Consider the following 25,286-nt stretch of genomic DNA (forward strand, 5'->3'; position numbering starts at 1 on the left):
CTGTTAGGTTTTCCAGCACCTACATGACAAATCACAACAGTCTCTAACTTCAATTCCAGAAAATCTAATGCCCTCTTCTGGTGTCTGTGAGCACCAAGCATGCAGGTGGTACACATAAGTACACATATATGTTCAGGCAAACACCGATACATGTAACAATAAAAATACATACGTATTTTAAAAGGAATAAATTATAATACACAATGGGATAGTATTACTCAATGAAATTAAGAATTTTTTTTATAATCAACAATACTGACCTATCTCTTATACAAAAGTTAATATGAATACTATGTTCCCATTTCTATAACATTTAAGAATACTAAAAGATAATATTTTATCAATAGGAGACAAATTGAAAGTATTGATAGAAAGGAAACATTGATGGAGTTTTCATTGGTTCTAGTAATGTTCTACACAGTGATCTGAGATAGATAGTATGGTAACTGGTCTTATGTCAACTTGGTACACATACAAGAGTCATCAGAGAGAAGGGAACCTCAATGGAGAAGATGCCTCCATAAATTGGGCAAGCCTGTGGGGACCAGTTCTTAATGATTGGTGGGGAAGGGCCCAGCCCATTGTGGGTAGTGCAGTCCCTGTGTGGTCCTGGGTTTTATAAGAATGCCGCCTGAACAAGCCATGGAGAGTAAGCCAGTAAGCAGCAACCCCTATGGCTTCTGCATTTAGTTTGTTGACCTGCTTAAGTTCTTGTCCTGACTTCCTTTTATGGTAAGCAGCAATATGAAAATGTGAGCTGAATAAACCCTTTCTCTTCCTAATTGCTTTGTTCATGGTGTTTTATCACAGCAATAGAAAACCTAAGACAGATAGATAGATAGAACAAGGTAGATATAGAGAGAGATAGGTAAATAGATAGATAGATAGATAGATAGATAGATAGATAGATAGATAGATGATAGATGATTGATATATGATAGATACATAGATACATTGGTAGATACATAGGTAGATACCTAGATAAATACATAGAGAGATTCATAGGTAAATACATAGATAGGCAAATTTCAAACAAGCTAGCACAATTTTGACCATTTAATCTTTAATTCCAATATTTTGGAAACTAAAGTTTCTAAACAGTAGATACTTTAAAAAACCTATTCTGTTCATTAAAAAGCAAAATGTTAGTTTGAGATGTTGGAGTAGCAGTATTGAAGTTGTCTTGACAAATAGAAATTATTAAAATGACTTGCTTATTGTTGGACACAGATGTGATAGAATTGATCCAATGTGGGATTGTTGAAGGCTAAATACAGTTTTGAAAATGATGCCACTTTAATAATAATAATGAAAAAAGCTCTGGTTGTCAAAGCTTAGTCACATATTGAAACTTTGATTCCTTTAAATTGGGCAGCATTGACTAGTCCACTAAGAAGGTACTGTTTATATATTGCCTTTACTTCAAACTCCCGGTAGAGGTCTTTGGAAAATCAGCCAGTTGCTTAGGGACTATGTCATTTATGAAAAGAAAAAAAAAATTACAAACTTGCAAGAAAATTAGAAACATCTTCCTTTACAGGGTGTGATCCATCTTGACAGGCCTAAAATAATCAGCAAACTGTGAATAAGGCCAGGAAGCAAGTCCTGTCCCTGTCAAAGTGTCCAAAAATTAATGCCATGCTAAGGGCTGGAGAACAGAGTTGCTCAGTGATTCTCATGTTTATGCTGCCGTTTATTTAGTAAACAGATGCTAGCTGAATTATTCTTTTTCTGAACATTTTACCTGTCCTAGCTAGACATCAAGTTTTTATCACTGGGTCTTCCTTGGTGTTATTTACCTTATCACTACTATCTGTGTTTCTGACATTGAGTAATATGCAAAGCAGAATACCCAGTGACTCTTACTGTCTAAGCTTTGATTTTTGCTAACAATTTAAAAAATACTTTGTGTCTTATGTTTAATGTGTACATATTCATTATATATAATAACACAGAGCACTAAATCCCCTGGGAAATGAGGTTCAGAGTGCTAATTACACAGTAGATGTGTCTTCTTTACACTGCAGCTTACAGGTCATCTCGGAGATTGGTCAGAATGGAGTCAGACCTGCTGGATTTCCTGATGGTCCACTTAATGGATGTGTGACCCTGATCCTGCCATAGTCACTATTAAATGCATAGGTGACAGCACCTGGTCTTTTTGAGTTTTTGTAGTGATTACAGGAATTAATGAGAGAAAAAGGCATTTATGTGCAAAATAGGGCTTCTCAAAGCACAGTTGCTCTAACTAGTGACAAAACCCTTCAAAAAGAATCTTTTTCCCCTTGTTCCTGCCATGAACCTTACCATAGCAAAATCATAACTTTCATTTATAATTAACAGCTTCCACTGAAAGAATGCTGAAATCTCAGATGAGATGCTCAAGACATTTAATATATAAATGGTTCACTTAGATATTATTTATTGTTTAAAGATGTTTTTAAAAAATATATGTGTGCCACATGTATACCTGGTGCCTATGTAGGACAGCAGATGACATTTACTCCTTGGAACTGGAGTAGCAGATGGTTGTGAGATGGCATGTAGGTATTGGGAATGGAACTTGGATCTTCTGCAAAAACAAGTGCTCATAAACCGAGACGTGTCACAAATTCCTAATTATTTATACTTCATGTATTTATTCCTTATTATTTATTTATTTATTTATTTATTTATTTGGTTTGATTTATCCTGACAGGGTTTGTCTGTGTAATAACCCTGGTTATTCTGAGCACACTTTGTAGACAAGGCTGGCCTTGAACTCACAGAGATCTGCATCTCTCTGCCTCCCATGTGCTAGAACTAAAGGCATGCGCCACCATGCCACCACACCTGGATCTCTATTTATTCCTTTTAAGTATTTTTTTTTAAGTGTTGGGAAGCTGCATCCTTCAGATACACGGGATGTGCTTGACCACTGAACACTCACCCTCAGGCCTACTAGCCAAGGAGTTTTGGCTAGGTCATAAAATATTGAGATCTTGTACTTAGAATAAAATTGTTTTCTGCTACTTTAATCTTAGCCTAGATTATTCACACTGAATTGAAAAAAAAATAACTTGTAAAAAAATTAGAATTGGAGACATATGTAAAACCATAGTTTTAGAGGGAATTCTTAAGGCACAAGAACAGTTCATCAGACTCGCATGCAATCAGAGAGATGAAACAGAGTTTTCTAATTACGAGAATGCTTGAGCTGCTGAAGAGCCAAATTATATCTTGCATATATTGCGCATGATGAAGCAGAATAGTCTGGCCAACAAATATAAAAGCAAAGATTGTATATTGTTTTAAATTTGAGAAGTTTAAATATTTTTGCATGTTCTCTCCATGCTTTCTAAAGTGGAGATAGATGGGGATTTGGGGTAGTTGGTTTTAATTACAAAACCATTTTATTTCAAACGCCTGCTGATATTTATTCAAACTCTCATTCTTATATTGTTACTATATTACTTTTTAAATGCAAAGTAAAATTTGAAAATGCAACTAATTAGAATAAATAGTCCGTTAAAATATACAGCTAATGCTATTTCCTTTCATTAGTTTAAAATAACTTTGAAGTCTTGTTTTTTGTTTGTTTTCTTAATTTTAGTTTTTTTTTTAAATTGCCTCTTTCTTTTTTGCTTGCTTGTTTAGGTCATTGAATGTTCTACTTTGGTCTAAGAAAGAGGTTTACATAAAAAAGAAATTTAACTTGTGTTGAACTTGCCTGTTTAAAAAAAAAAAGTATCAAAATCTAAAACGTGTTCTCATGCTTTTTCTCATGAGGTCTTGTGTTCTGCTTGGTGTATGCTGAGTTCTGGGAAAGTATGAACAGGTGGCTGAAGGGGTTCTGTGCCTGAGCAAATCCTGACCTGCCCCTCACTGCCCCAAGTGTCTTTCACTTCTCAATACTGCATGTCAACTTCTGTGAAACAATACATGCTAGCTATTATCTTTGCAGATGTGTTTCAAGTATGTCACACATGCCACGCTCCAAGGGCATGTAATTAATTCAACTTGACTTCATTCAGAACAGGTCTGTGACTCAGCTCCTCTTTAATAAGCTTGGCTTAATTAGTCAATTAATTAACTTCTTGTGCTGTTGATTGAACCCAAGGCTTGGCATATGCTTCACAAGTGTTTCCCTGCTGAGCTACTTATGCATCTCTAACACTGGCCTTCTAAGAAAAGAATTAAACCGTGTGTGTCTAACCTTACAGGGTTATGGGTGTTCATTGTCTCTACTTGAATGAGTCTTGGGATCCTTGAGGTCACATGTGCTTTAATGTTTCTGGACCACATTTGTGAAGTTTGCATTGTTTGTTTTTGTTTTTATTGTCTGTCATCTCTCTCTGTATCCAAATGGCAGAAGCTGGTAGAATAAGTCTTTGTTTTGAAGAAGCAGCAGAGAGCAAGGTGGATGTTTTATTGAACCAGGAGTCATCCTTTCACACACTGGAAGTTCTCCTTTCCATTAGTTTTCCATAGCCAATGATATGGAACCCAAACACGAGGACTAGAATTGTGGGCGAAAGAAGAGTACAGGCAGGAATCACCAAGTTGATGCTAACAGAAGCCAGAAAAAAATTAAACTACTCAGTGGAGGAAAAGCATCTAGATTCTCTTGAAACCAAGAGACATGGATCTCGATACTGAAGTCCAGACAACCAGGATGGATCAACAGGCCTAGAGAATACAGAGAGGTTCTTTTTAGCAACTTGCCAACGAGTACCTTTGAGAGTCCTGCAGTCTTCTAGTTCTGAGGCTGGCTCAGATTCAAAGGCAAGTCAAGAAAAGCTCAATTACATAGCTTCACCCATTTTTCCAAAAGAAACCTTGGAGACTGAGATCATGTCAATGACTTTTTCAAAGGATGGCTTCTAGAGTCTCATCAGGAATTTGTGTCAAATGTCCTGTCACCTTTGCCGTGCTGCGTACAAGTTGTTTGTGAAATCATGTTTGCTCCATGCTCCTTCATTTGAGAGTCTGCATCTATCACTCTAACATGCTTAGTGCCAATGCCTTCTGCAAACCGGCAGAGTCTTGCAATGCTGCTGTTGCCTGTGAGCTGGCCACCTTACCCTGAGGCTTAATGCTAATCTTAGGAGAAAGTGACTGTAAATAAGATTACCCTCTTCTTTGGTTGTAGGGATGAATTCAAGCATGTCTGATAAGCACTTGGTCTGTATAAATCCAACTCAAGTATTCTTCCTTGAGGGTAGAACAGCTAAGCTCTAAGATGTCTGTTGTTTTATCAACTAGTATGAGATCTCTCAGGCGAGGCTGTTTATTAGTTACTAATTCCCTCTGGGTCAGACATTGAGAGATCACTTTATATTTTTAAAGTAAGAAAACTGAACCCAAATGAGAATTGCAGGATAGTCACAGCCTGACGAAATAACTGTAGAGAAACATTTTAGAGTACCTAGGATGACAGGAGTTAGCCTGTGTCTGAGCTGTTCTCTATCTTAATTCTAGGTGCTTAGTCCATAAGTTATTAACTGTGGCATTCTTGTCAGAATAAACTCAATGTGCTTCTACAGTGTTGTGAAGTGTAACTGGCAGTTATTAGATCATTAAATGCAGAGCCAACATACTTGAGCTTTGTATAATATTTTACATTTGAAGATATTTTGCATGCTATATTGTTTATCTTAAATTATAAGACTATTGCATATGGATTATGCAATGTCTTCTGCAAGTAGGCAAACTGGGATCTGGGGATCATAGATCTGTGTCCAAAGTTATATAGTTGATAATTTAGATAAAGGCATGGCTCAAAAATCTACCTCTAAATAGATGAACTCACTAAAACTCCTGAGACTGAGAACATTTCCACATACCTGTAGGTCCATGGCTCAGTTAGGTGCTATTGTTTCTAACTTGTTCACGTTCTCCTCTGAACCTTGTCATGACAGTGTCTTGGCTACTTTGTACATTGGACAGTACTCACGTGTGTTGCATACCACTTAGCAAACTATGCTGTGCTCAAATAGCTGTGTGAGAAACAGTGGTCTTTATGTTCTGAAATTCTTCTCTGAAGTTCACCTTTACCTAGCCTTGTGGTGGCTGTTTTTATCTTACTTTTAAAAGGATTTGCCTTTTTAAAAAAAATTAACAAAATCAAAATTTTATTTTGTACATTTTAATTAAAATAAAATTGCATCACTTTCCATCATTCCTTCCCTTCTTCTATTCCCTTTTTAGTCCCCTCTCCATAACTTCATCTTGTCCCTCGACTCACTCTCAAGTTGATAGTCTCTCTTCCTCAATTATCATTGTTACATACGTATATGCACATATGTATGCACAAATATATAAATACATGATGAGTCCATTTCTGTTCTGCATATGTGGCTTCAGATCTGACCATTAGGCACCCTCTCTGTCATTAGTTTCCTACAGTTACTTAACTAAGAATGAGAACCCCATGAGATTTTCCGCTTCCATATTAGCATGTCTATTGGAATGGACATTTTTAAGATTTTGTTTATGAAAGCATTTCTTTTTTTATTGGATATTTCATTTATTTACACTTTGGATGCCTTCCCCTTTCCCCATTTCCCCTTCCTAGAAACTCCCTATCCCATCCCCCCTCCCCCATTTTGCTTTTATATCATTTTATATACATGCAAGTAATAAGGGCAGTTCCAGGTTGAGGAACTAGCAATATAATAGATGCAAATAGTCAAGAAACAAGCAAGGCAATAAACAAAATTCTATGAATACTTCCATGATTACTGTTTCTAGGGGCTTATCAGAATGACCAAAATATCTGAGCTAACTTCCCTGTCCTAGCCCAAAGTCATTTTCATGTCTGAAGCCTACTTCCTTGTTCTAGCCTAAAATTTAGATTCCTGCCTGAAATTACTTCTTTGTTCTAGCCTAAGATTTAGATTCCTGCCTGAAATTACTTCTTTGTTCTAGCCTAATGTCAGATTCCTGCCAAGCAGCCCACTTCCTTGTCCTTGGCCCATGTCAGATTCTTGCCAAACAGCCCCAAAAGCTCTCTGCCTCTCCCTCTTTTTCATTTCATAAAAAAGACTGAGCCTGTCTTAGGTCATTCTGACAAGAATGCCTTCCTTACCCATCATGGAATATACATTATCAAAAGCAGTGCACTTATGTCTTAGGTTGGCAAGGCTCTGTGCAGAATCTTACCCATTCATGGCTTGGCAGCCTGTTAAATTAATAACTCTGTCTGGGGGTCCATTTTCAGGTTCAAGCCATGTACTTTGTTTGCCAACATGTTGATGTTGTTAGAGACAAGCTTCATCACAATGGGCAGGAATAAAATATTCCCAGGACATAATGGGCTGGCATGATCAAGCTATATATGCCATTTTTGAAGCTTGACTGAAATAAAAGTACTGACCTCTGGCCATGAGTAACTTTATCAGCAGTATCTGCTGCATCAATGCTCAGCAAAGCAGCATTCTTGAAATTCATAAACTCACTATGCAAATTTAAAACATTCAAAATTGTGTTAGAATTATGCCAAATACACCGCAAATGTCTTTAAACTTTTCCTAGTTATAATGACTACCACTGTAAATGTTTAGAACTAACATGAATACAATGGTATTTGGCATAACACTTGAGATGGCTCCTTATCCTTAAACTCTGAACCACCTTCTAATAATTTGAATAGGATAAAAAACATCAATCTGTTTTTCCAAATGCCTATCTAAATCCTCTTGTATATTTAACACATTAGTAACATTTTTTTTTTGCTAAATAATTAACAAAAGTAGCTGTCTTAACTTCTTGTGTAAATGCAGCAGCAGTGGTGCTTACAATTATTGTAATTAAAGCTGTTATAGCAGCAATAATCAAGCCCACTATCGTCTTGTTTCTGTTTAAAGCCTGACTCACTTCTTCCAGTACTTGAAAGCTTTTTGTTTTTTAAAATACCAAGTTTCTGTGATACTTAGGACACTAAAACAAAAGCTGATTGATAGACCTCTGTAACTGACATGCCAGATTTCAACACACTAATGATACTAGAAAGTGTACAATCAATGCAACTTACATTAAATACTATAAAAGAAACAAAAGTAATTTTAACTTGACAATTCAAAGAGCCTGAACACATGTTCTAACACTCATTTGAAATCCAGATGCTACCCCAACTTTATCTCTTGCTAACATAATATCATAGAGAACTGTAGCTAACTTCCAAATATGTCTCTGAAAATGTCCAGAACAAGACTTCCAAATGAAGACTGTTATTTCCAATATTGGATTGATTTCTAGGCCAGTCCATAATTGAGTCCAAATAACTGGGCACATTTAAAAACAATACAAGAGTCATTATAACTTCTCTTTTAGACTCTCTGTTTCACAAGGTCTAAAAACTTGAGGCAAGGCAGCTTGTTCCATCATGGGTATAGGTAAGCAAAGTGGGGCCAGGAACATATTTCCAATACAACTTCCCAGTCACCACTGACAGGGCACTCAGCAAGCTCACAAGTCAGCATCATTCTTTGTGCAGGCATCAGCATGTCTCACCTGTCTCTCTGGCAGCCTCCATGCTTCTTCAGCATCCTGCAGAAAAAGCACAACCATGCTGTCTTCCCCATATTAGGTACCTGCAATCCTGGGCATGTTAGAGCTCCTAAGATTCTGGCCTCCTTTGGATTTTGCCTTTTTAGATCTGTTTACTCATCCTCCAATCTAATATCCAGCTTCCAGAAAGATTCTGGTGGTGTTTTCAAATAAAGTAGTATTCTCCTTTAGCTAGGAATTGGAAAAGTAAACTTATTTGGGCTTTGCATGATAAGCAAATTATTGAGTTTTCTTTTGAAGTTTTTGATTTTCCTAGTTATAAGTTCTTAAAATTTTAAGTTATCTGAATGTTTAACATCGAACCTTTTGATGGCTCATTACAATTATCTATACTTCATGTAATGTATCTAAAATATTTTATTATTAGAAACTATCCTGAGTGTGCAGCATACATCACTGTAGGTTGATCAAGTAATTATTTCAATATTGTTTTAGTTAATCATATAGTTCATACCATCTTCCCTTTACATAGTAGGAAGACTCTGAGGTGACAGATGTTACATTGCAGTTCTTGACTTGAGTTCAGTGGTGGAAGAGCTGCACACCCATTCATTGACTATTTCTTTTTCAATTGTCAAAAATTGTGTAATAGCAGCAGATATGGCATTTGTAGAAAACTGGGTATTTTATATAGGAAAGGGGTTCTTTAAAGTCTAGAACAGGAATCTTAATTTAAAGAATCAGGGATCTATTGAGCAGTGTTGGAATGTTTCCTTAGCAGGAGTCAAATCCCTGGAACATGGATTGAAAAGTCAAAACAATCAAATTGATTTGTATGTAGTTTGATATCTAACAAAACTCAGGAATCAGTTTTTCTACATTGTCAGGAGAATGTCTGGCATGGAATATACCAGTTGAAGCAAAGTCAATATACCTTATTGCCTGAAATTTATCAGTCAGTGTGCTGAGTTGTTGGGGGCCGACTTTTAGCAGAAAGCGGCTATCAGCTTTGCAGCCATCTTGAGCCATATACCCTGACATGAGACTTGGATTACAATAGCCTACAACAGCTGAGCACACTCTGATAATCTTGGTTTAGATACCTTGGGTGTGTGAGATTAAAGGTGTGTGAGATTAAAGGTATGTAATTTAAGAGTAGAAGTGTAGAGATCAGATTTAGAGACAAGACCTAAGGGCATGATTAAAGGTGTGACCAAAAGGCATGGCTTAGAAGTGAGACATATAAAAGGCAGAGGCAGACGGTAGAGAATCAGACTATGGATGAGAGAATGAGACACTTAGAGGAAGAGAGACTGAAGAATAAACGAGATTAAATCACACTCTATCCAGTCTCCATTCTTCGAGTCCGTCCTCACTCTCTCTCTCTTGCTGAACCCCGACACGTGGACTGGAGCGGCAGCTTGGGCCGGGATACAGTGGCCGCCAAACTCGGGGCAGCCCAGGCCTCAACATTTTGCTCGGGCCGAGACATTTTTGGCACCCGAACAGGGACTAGTGCGGTTCCCAACACTGAGTTTTGAAGTAAATGATATGACATGGTCTATATCTCTATCAGGAGATGTAGCAGGAAGTATTAGAAAGGAGGTTTTCAGCTTGCTCCCAGCTTAGCTGCCATGTTCCCACACTATGCCCATTTTTTCTCAGCAAGCTCTCCAGCAGGGCCAGAGCTCCTGAGCTGGTTATACCATGCTACTCTCTCTAGCTAGCCCTGGTTGTGGCGAGTTGCTTTGCTTCCAGGTTAGGTTTGCTTATCTGTGGAGCTGCTAGTTCCTTCATAGCTCTTTCAGTAACCCAGTAAAGTAAAACTCTTAATGCTTAATGTTAACCAATGGATTTATATATATGAATAAAATCTCAATACACAAGATGCCAACACAGAAAGTTATCCCAATATTCCTAACCTTTAGATTTCATATCTTCCTTTTTACTTGAATCATGCGGGTTTTCATCTCCTGCCATTTCATCTTTTCTCCTCTTCTGCTGCTCTCTCCTTCCTCTATCCCTCTGCCACCCTTAGCTGTAGCTCCCTTTTTCTTGTCCAATCATAGGCCTCCCAGTGCAAATAAATTGGGCAAGGAAATTTCTACTACAAGTAGATGCATTTTATAGTGAATTCCCCAGACAGGCAAATGTTTTAGTGGGAGAATATAAGATTCATGAAAAAAAAAAAAAAAAGAAAAAAAGAAATTCTTCTGTCAGCCCTTAGGAGTTATACAAGAGGCTGGGCATGTTTAGGAGAAGTATCCCAGATGAATGGGACTTCAAGTTTTCTGTCCAATGAGTATTCCATTTGTCCATCATCCCAGTGTAAAATAAAGCGGAAATAAAAGGGAGCAGGGAAAGGTGACAGAGTGAAGGCAGTGTGGAGTCTTTATGTAAGCTTGGAACCAGGATCCTTTAGGCTGCATCTGTGGAAGGGCCTTGTGAGTGCTGGCACTAGGGAATGGGGGAGGTGGCTGCTATTGTCACAGACTAGACAATAGCAAAAATCAGTGAAGCCTAATGTGTGACTGCATATGTGTAATGAGGAAGGATGAGTCAGATGTCCCCATGAGGTTGACCAGGCATGTGGGATGGCTGACTGAGAAGTATGGACAATGAGACAGAGATGAGCTGGCAAAGGATGGTTGCTTCTTCTTCCTGTTGACATGTGTTAATTCACTCCAATATAGGCATTGCCTGATATTCAATGTCTGGTCTGGTATTGAGTACATGTGTCAGTTAGAATATTTCGTGTCTGTTGTGACCAAGAGGAAGTCTGGGCTATCTGTAGTTCTTGTCTCGGCGTTTTCATTTCTTTGGCCTCAGGGCAGAGTGTGTTGAAGAAGATAGCTGATTTTCATAATTTGCTTTTTGAGCCTGAGAGAATAACCTAGAAGTCTAGAGGAGCACACTGCCTGCTTTCTTACTGTATTCCAGTTCAGATGTCAAGTGTCTCCTAAAGGTGGCTATATAAGTTTAGTCCAAAAAGCAGGTCTATTGAGAGATTAGGGAAACTTTAATAGACAGTATTAATAACTTTAATAACTCAGTAGGAGATCTTCAAGTCACATGGGACATGCCTTCAAAGAAGAGTGGTACCCCAGGCCCTCTTTCCATTCTTTTGTTTTCTTACTGTGAAATAGCTGTTTTTTCAGACCTAAAAGTGATAGGACCAATCATCTGGGGTTGGAAATCTACAAAGATGTGTAACATAATGAAATATTTTCTCTTTATAAATTTGTCACTTTGAGTATTCATCATAGCACATCAAAGATAACCCATAGTCCTTGTTGTTCAAAATTTATCTGCAGAGTTATACCTTGTTGTCAAATAAGCTATTAAAAAAAATGTAATATTAGCTGGGCAGCTGTGATTCTCAGTTTAAATGCCAAAATTCTATGACTATAAGATAAAAGTTTTCTAAGATAGAGTTTTAAATATGACACCTACCATGATAGTTCTTTACTTTGTAAAATGGGGCTACTTAGAATGTGGTCATGCTGAATTAAAAAAAAGGAATACAGCTAAGAAGGTTTTCGAAGATATTGACCAAAAATAGTGTGCTATATAGAAGATTGTGCATGTTTGGTTTCATTAAAGCAGCTTTGAAGTATAAAGAAAAGCAACACAGAAGAGCAGGAGTCACCTCCTTTCTGTAGCAACATCACAGCTACAGACAAATAAGTACAGATCAGAAACTAGCAGAAGAATCTAGGATGTATGGACTGGGCATGCAGCTCAGTGGTAGCTAGAGCTTATATGTACAAGATCCTGGGTTAATCCTGGTTAGTACATCAAAGAGGAATCAAAACCCTTAAGTAGTATTTATGAAGGCATTAAAAGAAATGGATAAGATTCTATTTGTGGAAAGGGTAAACTTCTAGGGACAAAAACATAAAGGTGTTTGGAATCAGGGAGAGCAAGGAGAGAGGAAAGGCAACTGTTGAACACAAAAATAAGTTTTAGCTGACATCAGACATATCCTGTCCATATTAGGCTTCTCCCAGACCATTCACTGAGGAATGTGCTTTGTTACAGAAGAAAAATGTAGGGAGGCTTTATTGAAAATGTGGAAATACATGCTGGGTCATAGTTTTGTCTGAGTGTGACTTTAGGATGAATTACATGTGTTGTACTGTTTCTGTGCTGAAATGGACATTACAAGACTAGGGTATGATTACTATAAACGGGGAAAGAAATTGTGTTAAGTACTGTAAATAGGTTTACTCATGTTGTTTTTACAGTTAGGGAGAAATGTGAACTTCATTTAATTAATGCAGGCATGCAAATTGAGTAAAAGACCAAAAAATTCAAATATGGGGTGTTGGTATCCTCTGGGGCATTGTGGTGTAACCAGAAGTAGAAATTTTCTCAACTCAACAGATATCTGGGATTCTGGCATCTCTGTTGCACTGTCTAAGTATGTTTCTGTCTTGTAAATGATTGTGCTATCAGGACATAGGTGTAGCATGCAGTTCCATTATTGACCCAGCAGGGAGGACTGCTCAATGACCAAAGAATCTTAATCTCTACACATGGCATGTTTGGTTGTTAAAATTCTGATTATTATTCCTCTTCTGCACAAATTCTGGGCTTGTAGTCATGATTATTCATGGTTGGCTTTAGATGCCATCTTTATCTTTCATTATTTGAATTCAACTTGAGACATAGATTAAGAAAGAGAGAGAGAAATGGATATATAGGGAGAGCTAGAGAGAAAGAAGGGGAGAGAGATAGGGAAAAAACACAGAGAGGGAGAGATATAGGCATGCTGACAGACATGTGGGGTTGTGGGGAGATGCAGATGAAATGTCTAGGTACTGGTCAATGATAAATGTGTTTAGTATTTTTTATGAACTTATTATATTTTCTTAACTAGTATTGTCTAATACAGAATATTGTATGTAACTTTAAATTTTCTAGAAGTTATACTTTAAAATTTATAAATAAAAACATGAAATTAAGGTGAAGTTATTGCATAGGACTCAGGGTTAAAATATTGTCTTTTGAATGTGCAATACACATGAAAATTACTGTGATCATTGATATTTCCCCTTAAAACAGAAACAAAGCCTGGAATCTTTTTGGTCTGTGCATATTTCCCATGTCTGGTCAGCCACATGTGGCTTGTTGTTCTGTATTAGTTACTGTGGTTTTAGAAACTTGGAGCCTTTTGTTCTCTCTTTCTGCTAATGCTGGTTTCAGTTTGTTGCTTATGGGCTCCTGTTAGGGCATTGTATTGAGAGTTTCTTTTTATTTTAGTGGTGAGAGACATTGGGTCCTGGTCCTAATAGGCATGCATAGAACATTAATATTATGCTGTTTTACTGACTTGACCATTGTGTGGGTGCAAAGCCAGTGAGTGGGGAGAAGAATTTTTTTTAAAAGCCATAGTACTTGGCTTTCAGAAGCACCTTCTCAGTAATGTAGTGACATATTTTTCCAGCAAGTTGGGAGAATCTAAGGTGGGAGGAGTAAGAAGAGGAAGAGGAGGAATAAAGAGAGGAAAAGGAGAAGAAGAGGAAGGGGAGGAAGAAAGAGAAAGAGAGAGGGAGGGAGGGAGGGAGGGAGGGAGGGAGGGAGGGAGGGAAGGAGGGAGGGAGGAATAGAGAGGCAGAAGGATGGATGGCCATGCATGTATCAAGAGTAGTCCTGGGTAACAACTTATGTTGCAGCCCAAGCTGCCCCACGTTGGGCACCAAAAATGTTGAGAGCTGTTCTGTGAATGTTGAAACCTGAACTGCCAAAAGCCTTGGGGGCCTAAACTGTTAGAGCCTGCACTGCCTCAAGCTGCTCAGGTCCTCGGGTTGGGGTTCAGCAAGAGAGAGAGTGAGGACGGATGTGAAGAATGGAGACCAGACAGAATGTGATTCAATACTGTTTATTCTTCAGTCTCTCTTCCTAGTCCAAGTCCCAAGTCTTGAGTTCCTAGTCCCTAGTTCCTAGTCCCTAGTGCCTCCAAGTTCCAAGTGCTAAGTGCCTAATGCCTACTACCTAGTTCTTCTTAGTTCTCTAGTCCAAGTGTCTTCTACCTAATGCCTAATAACTAACTCCAAGTTGTACTCAACTCTTCTGTCTGCCTCTCACCTTTTATATGTTTCACTTCTAAGCCACGCCTCTAAGTCACTCCTTTAAGTCATGCCCTTAGGCCTTGTCTCTAAATCTGATCTCTAAGTCATGCCCTTAAGTCACACACCTTTAAGTCTCACACACCCAAGGAAAGATCCTGGGTATCTAAAACAAGATGTTATGAGAGTGTGCTCAGCTGTTGTAGGCTATTGTCATCAAGTCTCTGATCAGGGTATATTGCTCAAGATGGCTGCAAGGATGATAGCCACCTTCTGTTGGCTCCCCACAAATTTATATCTAGGTTAGTTAATTGGTTAACACTTCTAATTGTGTGGGCATCCTGTTATTTGAGCATTACCAAATATATAAAGCTATTGGATAATCTTGAAACATTGGAGTCTCATTTCTGCATGGATGATGGGATGGTCTGGGCTTAGCCCAGCATTGTAGAAAGAATTGGCAGAGCCATCTCCCACACTGGCATCTTGTGGGTAGCAGGGCCAGTGTCTCTAGCCACCTGAGCTGGCAACCTAAGTCAGCAGTCTGAGCCAAGCAGTGGTGAAAATACACTGCTACCACTTGTGGCCACAGGGCTTATCTAGTCAGGAAGATGGTGGTTGATTAAGAACAAGCAAGACTGGGAGCCACCATATCTTCCTCAACACAGTAATATTTAAAATGGCTTGGTTTGACATGTGTGAGGTTCTAGGTTTGATTCTCTGTATGAATAAGGAAATGGAAATGAAAACATAACTGGTGAGTGGTGACAAGATATATACTGTTCAGGGGTAGCTTCTCTTTGGATAGATGTGGCTGAGAAAAATACTTGCCACAAGTCTTCCTCTTCCTCATATTGTACTAACCGAACAGCAAATTCTAAACCCTTAGTTTAACCTTTTGTGGTAATTACATATGCTTTTTTAATGTAATGCATACATTTGTATACAAATTACTAAAAAATAAAATGAGAAGGCCTTTCCAAAACAAGTATATATGAATCGTGATTCAGTACACCAAGTATTACTCCATATAAATGTTAATAAAAGTGTCCTAATGCTTGCTCCCAGGTGCCTTAATAGACAAGTGGCACATGGCTTGAAGAATGGTAGCAACCTGCAGACCATATATTGTAAAGCTTTCCTTTTATTGGCTGTGGTTATCCTGATGGGGGCCAATCACTGGAGTGTATCTCTCATTTTAAAGACCAGGAGTCAAGGTCCAAGGGATTAAAGAATCTGAGAGTTTGTAAAATATTGGGATTCAGATCTAGGCTTGCAGCTCAACTAGAGAAATCTCTTGAGAACAAAGTGAAGTTATTCTTTTTGATCTTACATCATCAATTTTAGATATGCCTGCTAGATAGTACCTGAGCCATACTGTTAACTGCATGTGTTCCAATGTGCCATCTCCCTTTTTTACCTATACACACTAAGACTGCCCTGGTCGCTTTCACAGAATGCTGGATGAAGTGAGTTAAGCCAGGGCAAGTGTCTAGTTCTTACTTTTATCTTAAAGCGAAATTGTGTCTAACTTTAATAGGGCTCCAATTGATTAAATTACTGTAAAATTCCCTCAGATTTTTATTATTAGAAATGTCTATGTCTAACTACTCAATGTTTACTTGCTGTAAAGCATGGAAACAAACATTTAATGATTGTCTTGAATATTTGTGAATATATTTCCATTAGGTTTGCTGCTCTGTTATCATATAAGAGAAAACCTAGAGACAGTAGAAACAGACAAAGATTATCTTCTTGGTGCCATAGCAATTCAGACCAAACTCATTTAATGTTCATTTTAACTCCATTTCTAGCTATACAGAGCAGTTTGGCTTCTGCAGGGTCTTGAAAGTGTTGACAGGGGACATATTGTGAGGAGCTTTGTTAATGTTCTCTTCTGTGGCCAGATATTGCACCTAGTCACAACACTTCTGTCATTCCTGATATTAAATGCCAGGGAAAGAACTACCAAAAGACATCTCCCAGTTCATATGTGTCTAAGTTTGTTTGTTTATTTGTTTGCTTGTTTTTGTTGTTGTTTTAATTACAGGAGCACAGAAGGGAGGGACAGTAATTGTTTTTGTAAAATTATATGCAATGACCCATCTATCTGTCCTCTCCCTTAGTATAGTATTTGAATTAATACCTTGGTAGACTGGGTGAATCCATTGAAGATAAAAGATGCCAGGCTCTATTTGTTGTATGTTCAACTTCTCAGTTTCCTCTTACTGTGATCCACACACCATTTAGCACATGGCCAGTTCCACCACAACTTATTGAAGTGGTTGCTGCTGTTTTTATAATTTTTCTGGGTGAAAAGTTGGCTCTATAGCTGTGGAGTTGTTTTCTACAATATATTAGGAGGCTAATAGGAAAACTTTGGAATGGCATTTCCTGTGCTTCACAGCATAGGTGTCATCTGGGAGCTTGGACAGACCAGGGAATCAGAATTGTTTTCAGAAGATCACAGATAATTCAGTGCAGTAAAATGGTGAGGCCCACTGCTTTGTTTTGCAGAATCTGTATTCATTATCCCTATAGCCTCCACCCTACTGGGGAAGTCTTAGAAATAAACCATTTCTGTAAGTGCATTAGCTAGATCTCACGTGACTAGGAAACCAAATGTGTCCTTTTAAAGTTCTTGTTATATGGCTTAATTCTGTAGATTTTTAAAGGTGTTAGTTTTGTGTTTTCTACATTTTGGCTGAGTTCTTGGATGATCTGACTATGTTGTCTCTCTATCATCACTGTGGTCACTAGATTCTAAAAATATTTTATCTTGTGAACTTTGAGTTCTTGTTATCCAGGGTGTTAGATAGATGGAGGGATAGATGGAATGATTCATAATACAGAGGTTGACGTTATTACACTGATGGACAGAAATATTTGTCCTTTGAGAGTTCTGTCTTTTTCTGAATGCATTACCTTCTGGATGATGCCAGACAGTTATCCCTCCTGTCTTGGGTATTAGAATGTAAATGAAAGATTGGAAGCAAGTGTTTCTGAAATCAAGTAGAAACGGCAGGTTTCAGAAAGGAACCATGAAGTTACCTACATGACTGTAATAGAAACCATTGTCTATTGAAAGATTAAAAGTTAAAGGTCAAGAAACAACAAGTAGATTCCAGCAGGTTTAGAAGGACACTTGGGCATAGGTAAGGAGAGTGGATGGGGAGAATGAAATTTCATCAGTGGTGCTAGAATTCCTTAGGAGATGTTGAAGATGTTGATGACACCCCTACTTTCAGATTTCCTGTTAAGTGGGTTTAGGTTACAACCTAGGGAACTTACATATTGAAAATTTGTAGTGATGGTCATGGACCAATATTGAGAAACACTGGCTGGGAGAATCAATTAGAGACCTTTTGTTTTGATCTACACAAGTGTAATATAGAAGGGAACACTGGCATTGACCTGGAGGGCACAGCTTCATAAGACTTGGGGTAAGTGTCCTGGACTGACGTGATTTCTGCCCATGATAAGTAGAGGAGAGGGAAAGCTCTAGGTTGATACCTAGGTTTTCAGCTCTGGTAGATGTATGAAGAACTGTGGTACCCTTACTCTGTCATATAACGTAACAAAGGAGACATTGGCTGGATGTCCAAAGTTGGAGCTTGGTTTAAACATGTCAGATGGAAATGGATGTGGATAACTTTTAGAAAATCAAGAAACTGCTGAATGAATGTTGGGTCCATGCCACATGAGAAAAATTGCAGGCTATAACAAATGGAGCTCAGAGGACAGGACGGAGGCTCATTTAGGATTTTAAAATGTTGCTAAACATATTAGGATTTAAGTTAATGCTTCTCATTTTCCTCTTTCTTGAACAGGTTGTCAAGTTGCTTAGCAACAAAAGATCACAAGCCGTAGGAATTCTAATGTCTAGCCTTCACTTAGATATGAAAGACATACAACATGGTAAGTGTAAAAAAATTAAATGCATTCACTTAATACTAACCCTTGAACTAAACTTTCTGATTTTTTTGTGAGAAAGTTCTTTCAATCTTTACTGTATTCATACAGTTAAATATATGTCCTCCTGTTTGTTTTATACCTTGTTAAAGGTCTAATTTTCACATGATGTTTTTATTTTGTTCTTTCATGGTAATAAAGTAGCGTAGACTGTGTAACTTTTAAACAAGAAAATGTATTCTTTGAAGTTCTAGAAGCTTGAGAGTTACAATCAAGATTCCAGCTTGGTTAGACTCTGATAATGGCCCTGCCCTGGGATTCAGAGAATCATTTTCTGCTTGTATTCTGCTTGTGGTAGCAGCTCAGTGATCTCCTATGTGCTTTGTTCATGAAATAGCAAATCTCATTCCTGAGGACTCTACTCTCAAGAGCTAATCAACCTCAAAGACCTTCATTCTTAATTCAAAGACATGAAGAGGGCTGGGGAAGGGGCCATTAAGATTGCAAAACACAAATAGTGTGGTCACAAGTGCTCAGTCTGTTGCAAATGTGCTTAGTCTGCTTTTACAAAATTTTAAATTTGGTATCATATGAAGCATGAGTCCCACTAGCTCTGTTACTTGTTAGATCATATCTGAATGCCACCATGCAAGAGTTACTAGTAAATACTAATGTGAACCAGATAGTGGGGTTCCCAGCCATTGAAAACACCCAGAGAAGAAAACCCCAAGAGAGAAGCATTAGTTGAGCCTTGAGCCCCAGGATACTTGATACGGAAGTATAATGCAGGTACAAGCCTAAAATTCTAATCCAAGTCAGTTCTACCCAGTATGTGAGTTACAGAAGCACTTGTAGCATTTGCTCTTTTAAAGATGTTTTTAGGATTAGAAATGCCAATTAGTGATAAATTGCTCTACTTAGGACTGAACTGAAAACAGGCAAATGAATGGACATTTGTCTAAGATGTATTTAAAACATTGGGTGGGAAATAGGGCAAGTTCTCTTAGGTCCTCATGTTCCAAGCTTCTGCACAATACTGGAAGAATAATACAATTTCATTATGAATATGACTCCCAGGTAGAAAATCCGTCATTCTTTTCTCAGGCATTTGGAGCAACTATAGCATAAACCCAAGGTCCTTCTACTCTAGGTTGGAGTTGCTTTATTTATTTATTTACCTATTTGTTTTAATGTGTGTGTGTGTGTGTGTGTGTGTGTGTGTGTGTTTGCACATGTATGTAGGTGCCTGCGGATACCAGAAGAGGGCATCAATTCCTTTAGAGATAGAGTCAGAGGCATGTATGAGCTACCTGACCTGGCTTCTGGGATCCAAACATAGGTTTTAGTGATAGAACAGTAAGCATACCAAACCCATCTTCCCAGCCCCTGAATTGCCTTTTTCGAGTAATGAGCAAAGGTGATGTCAAGTTATCCTTGTTGATTTGTATTATTGATGATGCCCAGACACATGGAAGCAGTTACTCTTTTATGTTGTTCTAATGTATATTTTAGTGGGCTTATGAAATACTTTATGATTGGAATTTGGGTGATTTGTAACATTTTTTTCTAATGGTTTTGGTGTCAGTATGGTAATGCATTCTGCCTTATACTTGACAAGTGTTTCTAAGTCATAGCTTTCTATCATATCTATGCTGAGAGATGGTCCAAAGATGAACAGAAGAATTAAATATAAGTATTTCAAATCATCCTTGTGCTGCCCAAAGCCTTAGAATAGATTTAAAGCAGATTGAGTTATTCAAAGGAATGCCAATTTACCTATTAAAGAAATGTGGTTTCAAGTATAACACAGAACTTATAAATCATGAAAATAGTTGCTGGCTTTCTAGTTTGTCCATTTGTGAATGCAGATTCTGTTTGGTAGTCCTAAAATATCATGGGGTATAATTCATAAATAGTACTAGCGTGCCATGCCTTGTCAATTGATGAGTAACTCTTAATCAGAATTTTAGTTTTTATTAAATTGTTTTGATGGTGAGGAGGCTTCCTCAGGCTGAGACATTTGGGGTAATAGTCACAGAAAAGAACGCCAAGGCTGGCGCCAAGCACCACTTGGTGTTTCTGAAGCTGGCAGATGTAGCCCCGTTAAGTCATAGAGTGAAATCTGAAAATAATGATATGGTCTTTTCCTTCAGTCAAATATTCAGCTCGGGCTGAGCTAATAATGAGAACCTTATGAACAAAGGAGTCCGTCTGACATCTGTGTCTGTGCTACAGCCAGCGAGAGTTCATTGAAAATTTGCTCACTTAACATGCAATTCGAACAATAACATGGCGTGAACGTCAGTAGTTGAAGGGTCACACAGAATTATGCATACACTTTATCCTATTAGGATCTGAAGGGAGTGCTTGAGTCCCTTCAAAGCCCTGCATACCCATTCTCTAAAAGTTCCGCTGCTTTCACATCCTACCAGGAAGCAGCTGTACCTGTCTACCCTGCCTCATTGTCCTGTCAGGTAGGGATCTCTCATAGCTCCTACACTGTAATTCACGTATAGGATAAACTCTACCCCAAAATCTACAGAAATGTAACCAAGTTACATTTGATTTTGGATGTGAAAGTGTCTAAAAAAAAATGTATCCAGACCTCCAGCATTATAATATAAAAGAAAAAAAACCTAAGACATCTTAGTAGACCAGTTTTGATCACATGACTCCTTAGTTGAGCAGATTGGGCATGAATTCAAGCCTCTTCCATCAGATATGTTGCTGCCATGGATACCATGTTTCCTACTGTCGATGCTGATATCTCTATGGTGAATTATATAATACTGTTTTAAAGTTTATTCTAAACCATTAGAGTGGGCATTTTCAGGGCTGACTTGTTACAGAGCCACTTTGCCCATCAAAATGCTTGCTCTCACCTGCAGACTAAGTTAGAAGTTGTGAGATAGACTCACAACTACATCCAGCATCTCATAACTTTTACATACAATGGGTTAAATGTTTGGACCTGCCTCACCTCATTTACATTTACTGGAACAGTTTGTGTGTGTGTGTGTGTGTGTGTGTGTTGTTTTGGTTTTCTCCTGTCAAAAGACTAAATCTAGAACTGTCTTTGTCATCACGATTCACCTTTGAAGTGCCTTGTCAACGTGATGATGGTAAGATTGGTATTCTAGATGTCATGGTCTAGTCAGACTCTTTTAAAAATGATTTATTTTATAGATCTGAGTGTTCTGTTTGTATGTGTGTCTATGTACTATGTGCATGCCTGGGACCCACAGAAGTCAGAGGAGGGAATAAGGTCCCTTGCCACTAGAGTTATAGAGAGTGGTGAACCACTTCTGTGTGCTTGGAATTGAACCCTGCTTCTTTGCAAGAGCAATTGCTTTTAGCTGCTAAGCCATGTCTCCAGGCCTTAGCCACAGTCTTACTACCATTAATCACTGTGTCATGCTCTGCTCATAGATACCAGGTGGGAAGTTCTTATGTGGCACCTGAAGTCAAAAGCAGAAAGGGAAGAGGGGATCCAATTCTTTCTGTATTCTAGACTCCTGCAAGTGGTCCTCTCACCTCCACACACATGTCACGGCACACATGGAACACCCCAACACCCCCTCCCCCGACATGCACAAATACACATAAAAATGAAATCCTTAAATATCAAGTATAAAATGGAAATGTCATGTTACTAACAGATCAAACTGAAGCAGCCTTTAGAGCTAATTTTCTTTCTACAACACTAATAAATATTAAACAAGAGTTTCTTGATCAACAAAAATAAAACCACTTAAGATGCACTTTGTAAATATAAGATTGCCTAACTTCTTGTCCCTCTGACCTTTGAAATCATTCCCCACAGATATAAGCACACCATGGAGGGAGAGCCTACAACCCATTAATCTACACCAGACATTTAGAAATCAATCCCAGCCTCTATGTCTGGATTCTAAGCCTCAGGCAGCATCTTCAAATACCCAGGTTGTAGCTTCTAAGAGATTTTGACTCTAGCAGAAGAGAGATTAGGTAGAGAATTGCTAAGAGATTCTAGCTAATCCTCAGATTTTGAACAACTACTCTCATCAATAAAATCCAATTGTAGACATTAGTATGCAAAGTTGTATAAAACATTTGGGTGTGTTCTGTGTTTGATATTTGAAAGCATTAATCTAGATGGGACTAGATAAGTATGTTTTATGTGTTAGCTGCCTCTGGGTGTGGGCATTTCTTACATGGTGCTGGGCAACCATACCCCAAAACAGGGACTTTTAATGTAGGACTGCTAACTGCCTTTATAACTGAAGCCTGGACTGACTCATGGATGCCTTCACATTCCCTCTACAAACTTTGACTAGATTACGGATGTTAGCGCACGGGATACCTAGTATATATTTATTGACTTTAAACATAGACATAGTCTTGTCATCCTGCAGAGATGACTAGCCTAAGATGTTAATGTCAATGGTTCCTTCTTATGTTTAGTGTCTACCCTGTCTGAGGCTAACTAAAAGTGTACCACTGTGAGCAATAGATGCTAAATTATGTCCTTTCTGAATGAAATTCATGCCTTGTTTAAACCTGATTGGTGAAAAGCAATTAAATGATAATGGTGTAAATTACCAAACCTTCCATTAAAAATATGATAGGCAATCATATTGTGGTTATAAAGAGGGAGTGTATTTTTTACTTTAATATTTTTGTCCTCAGCCAATATCAATTTTGTTGTTACAGATTTATTTTATTATTTTTATATACAGTTTTTATGTGTGTGTCTGTGCTTGTCTGTATGCGGCTGTATATACATGAATGTAGGTGCCCATGGAGGACAAACGCACGTTTCATATTTCCTAGGAAATGACATTACAGTGGTTCTGGGCTACACAGTGTAAGTTCTTTGTAAGAACAATTCACACTCTTGGATGCTGAGCCATCTTTCTAAACCACATTGTTCTTATTTTTACTTTTTTTTTTTTTTTTTTTAAAATCTGAGGCCTAAGATTGCTTGAATAATTTATACAGGGCTGTGTGTGTGTGTGTGTGTGTGTGTGTGTGTGTGTGTGTGTATGTATGTATTCATAGCTTTGGAGGTGAGAGGACAACTTTCAAAATTTGATATGCTTGTGACAATCAAACCCAGGTCATCAGGATTGTGTGATAGTCACTATTACCTGCTGAGACATTTTCCTGACCTCAATAGTATTTATATTCTAAGAGTATTGATGGTCCCATGATTTCTCTTAGCTACTATTGGTCTTAGGAAAATGAAATTATGAATTATTTTCACATGTGAATTACATTAAAAATGTTAAAAAATAACATTTGGGATTGTACACCTAAATGATATTTCTTGTCCTAGATGGATCCAAGTTTAGGAAACTCAAGTATTTACAGAAAAACAAACAAAACAAAACAATCAAAAAACACATCAAGACTGGTGTGCCTTGAATGTAAAATGTCTTCTGTAGGTTACCGTATTTGAACAGTTGGTCCCCAGCTACAGTGGCTGCTTGGTATGGTTTTAGGCTTTTTAGGAGGATGAGCCTAGTGGAAGAGTCCCTGGGGATAGGGTGAGGAATTGCGAGGCTTGGTAGATGACCCACACTTCCAAGTCACTGGCTGCTTCCTGTGCAGTTGCAATGTAACCATGCAGCCTCCTGTCTTTGTCTGCTTCTTTGTCTCCTGCCCTCCTGCCTGCTGTACCTGCTTCTTTGTATTTTCTGCAGTGATGAAGTAGATCTCTCTGGAACTATAAACCCTTTTTTCCCCTTACCCTGCGTCTGCCCCATATATCATCACAACAAGGAAGTGATCAAGTCAGTGAGAAAACTTACTAGTGATGATAACACATTCTATGTGCTTACAAAATGGGTGTGGTACAGCGAGTATAGACTGTACCAGATCTCTCATAGGCTTCCAGTTGCCCGTAGATTGTAGAGGAATAAAATGTTTTACCCTAGTCTAGTCCTTGAAATGCTTGTTTTCAGTTTTCTTCCACTTTTAACATTTACAGCATTCTTCTTACTTCCCAGTACCGTGACTTCCATGGGTTTTTTAAAAAATCTCCCTTCAGGTATCAGGTAACAGTTGTGGGGCCAAGTGCCTTGATTTTGTTACAGACTTGATGTTTATGTCAGATTCCTATGAGGAAGATGATGTTTAATGTGATGGTGTTTGGAAGTAATGACCTTTAGTAGTTCATGAAGATGAGATCCTTGTTTCAGAATTCCTGCCCTTGTAAAGAGTAGAGAGACCAGGGGGTTACATGCACATATCAGCTCCCCCTATCTCATCCCCTACTCCCTGCTATGTGACACAGCAAGTAGGTTAAAGTAAATAGCTATCTACAAGCTATAAGTGAACCTGTGCCTATAATGCCACTGGCCTATTCTGTTGTTGGTTTTTGAAGTCTGGTCTTCTGTAATACAGTTAGCCTCAAACTCTGTATGCAAGGGCATCCTGTCTTTACCTTTCTCCTGAGTGCTGGGATTACAGGTGTGCCACACGCTGCTGATTTATGTGGTGCTGGGGATGAAACCCCTGGGCTTTACCAGTGGTGCGAAAAAATTTTGTCAACTGAGCTATAACCCCAGCTTCTTTCAGTACTTCAGTATTGAACTTCCTTCCCATCCTATAGAATTGTGACAAAATAGATTTCTTTTCTTTTAATTAACTAACTAATTAATTAATTATTTTTTTATACTCCAGATTTTATTTCCCCCTCCAGATCCACCCTCTGACTGTTCCATATCCCACAACTTTTCCCCACCCCGTGTCATGTCTCCACAAGGGTGTCTCCAACCCTCCCAGCCCCCACCCAACCAAACCTGTAAACTCCCTGAAGCCTCCAGTCTC

At 38.3% G+C, this 25,286-nt stretch overlaps 1 protein-coding gene across 2 annotated transcripts in view; it reads left to right on the top strand.

Moving 5' to 3' along the window:
* The window catches only part of Fmn2 (formin 2), a 343,084-nt gene that overhangs the window by 136,847 nt on the left and 180,951 nt on the right, over window positions 1–25,286 (top strand). For both annotated transcript variants that reach the window (XM_034520965.2, XM_076914541.1), the window contains exon 7: window positions 18,392–18,479. In XM_034520965.2, coding sequence (XP_034376856.1) covers window positions 18,392–18,479 — 88 coding nt within the window. The remainder of the gene's footprint in view (window positions 1–18,391; window positions 18,480–25,286) is intronic.

Source organism: Arvicanthis niloticus, chromosome 16 (assembly GCF_011762505.2).
Source record: "Arvicanthis niloticus isolate mArvNil1 chromosome 16, mArvNil1.pat.X, whole genome shotgun sequence".
In the NCBI taxonomy this organism is placed as follows: domain Eukaryota; kingdom Metazoa; phylum Chordata; class Mammalia; order Rodentia; family Muridae; genus Arvicanthis; species Arvicanthis niloticus.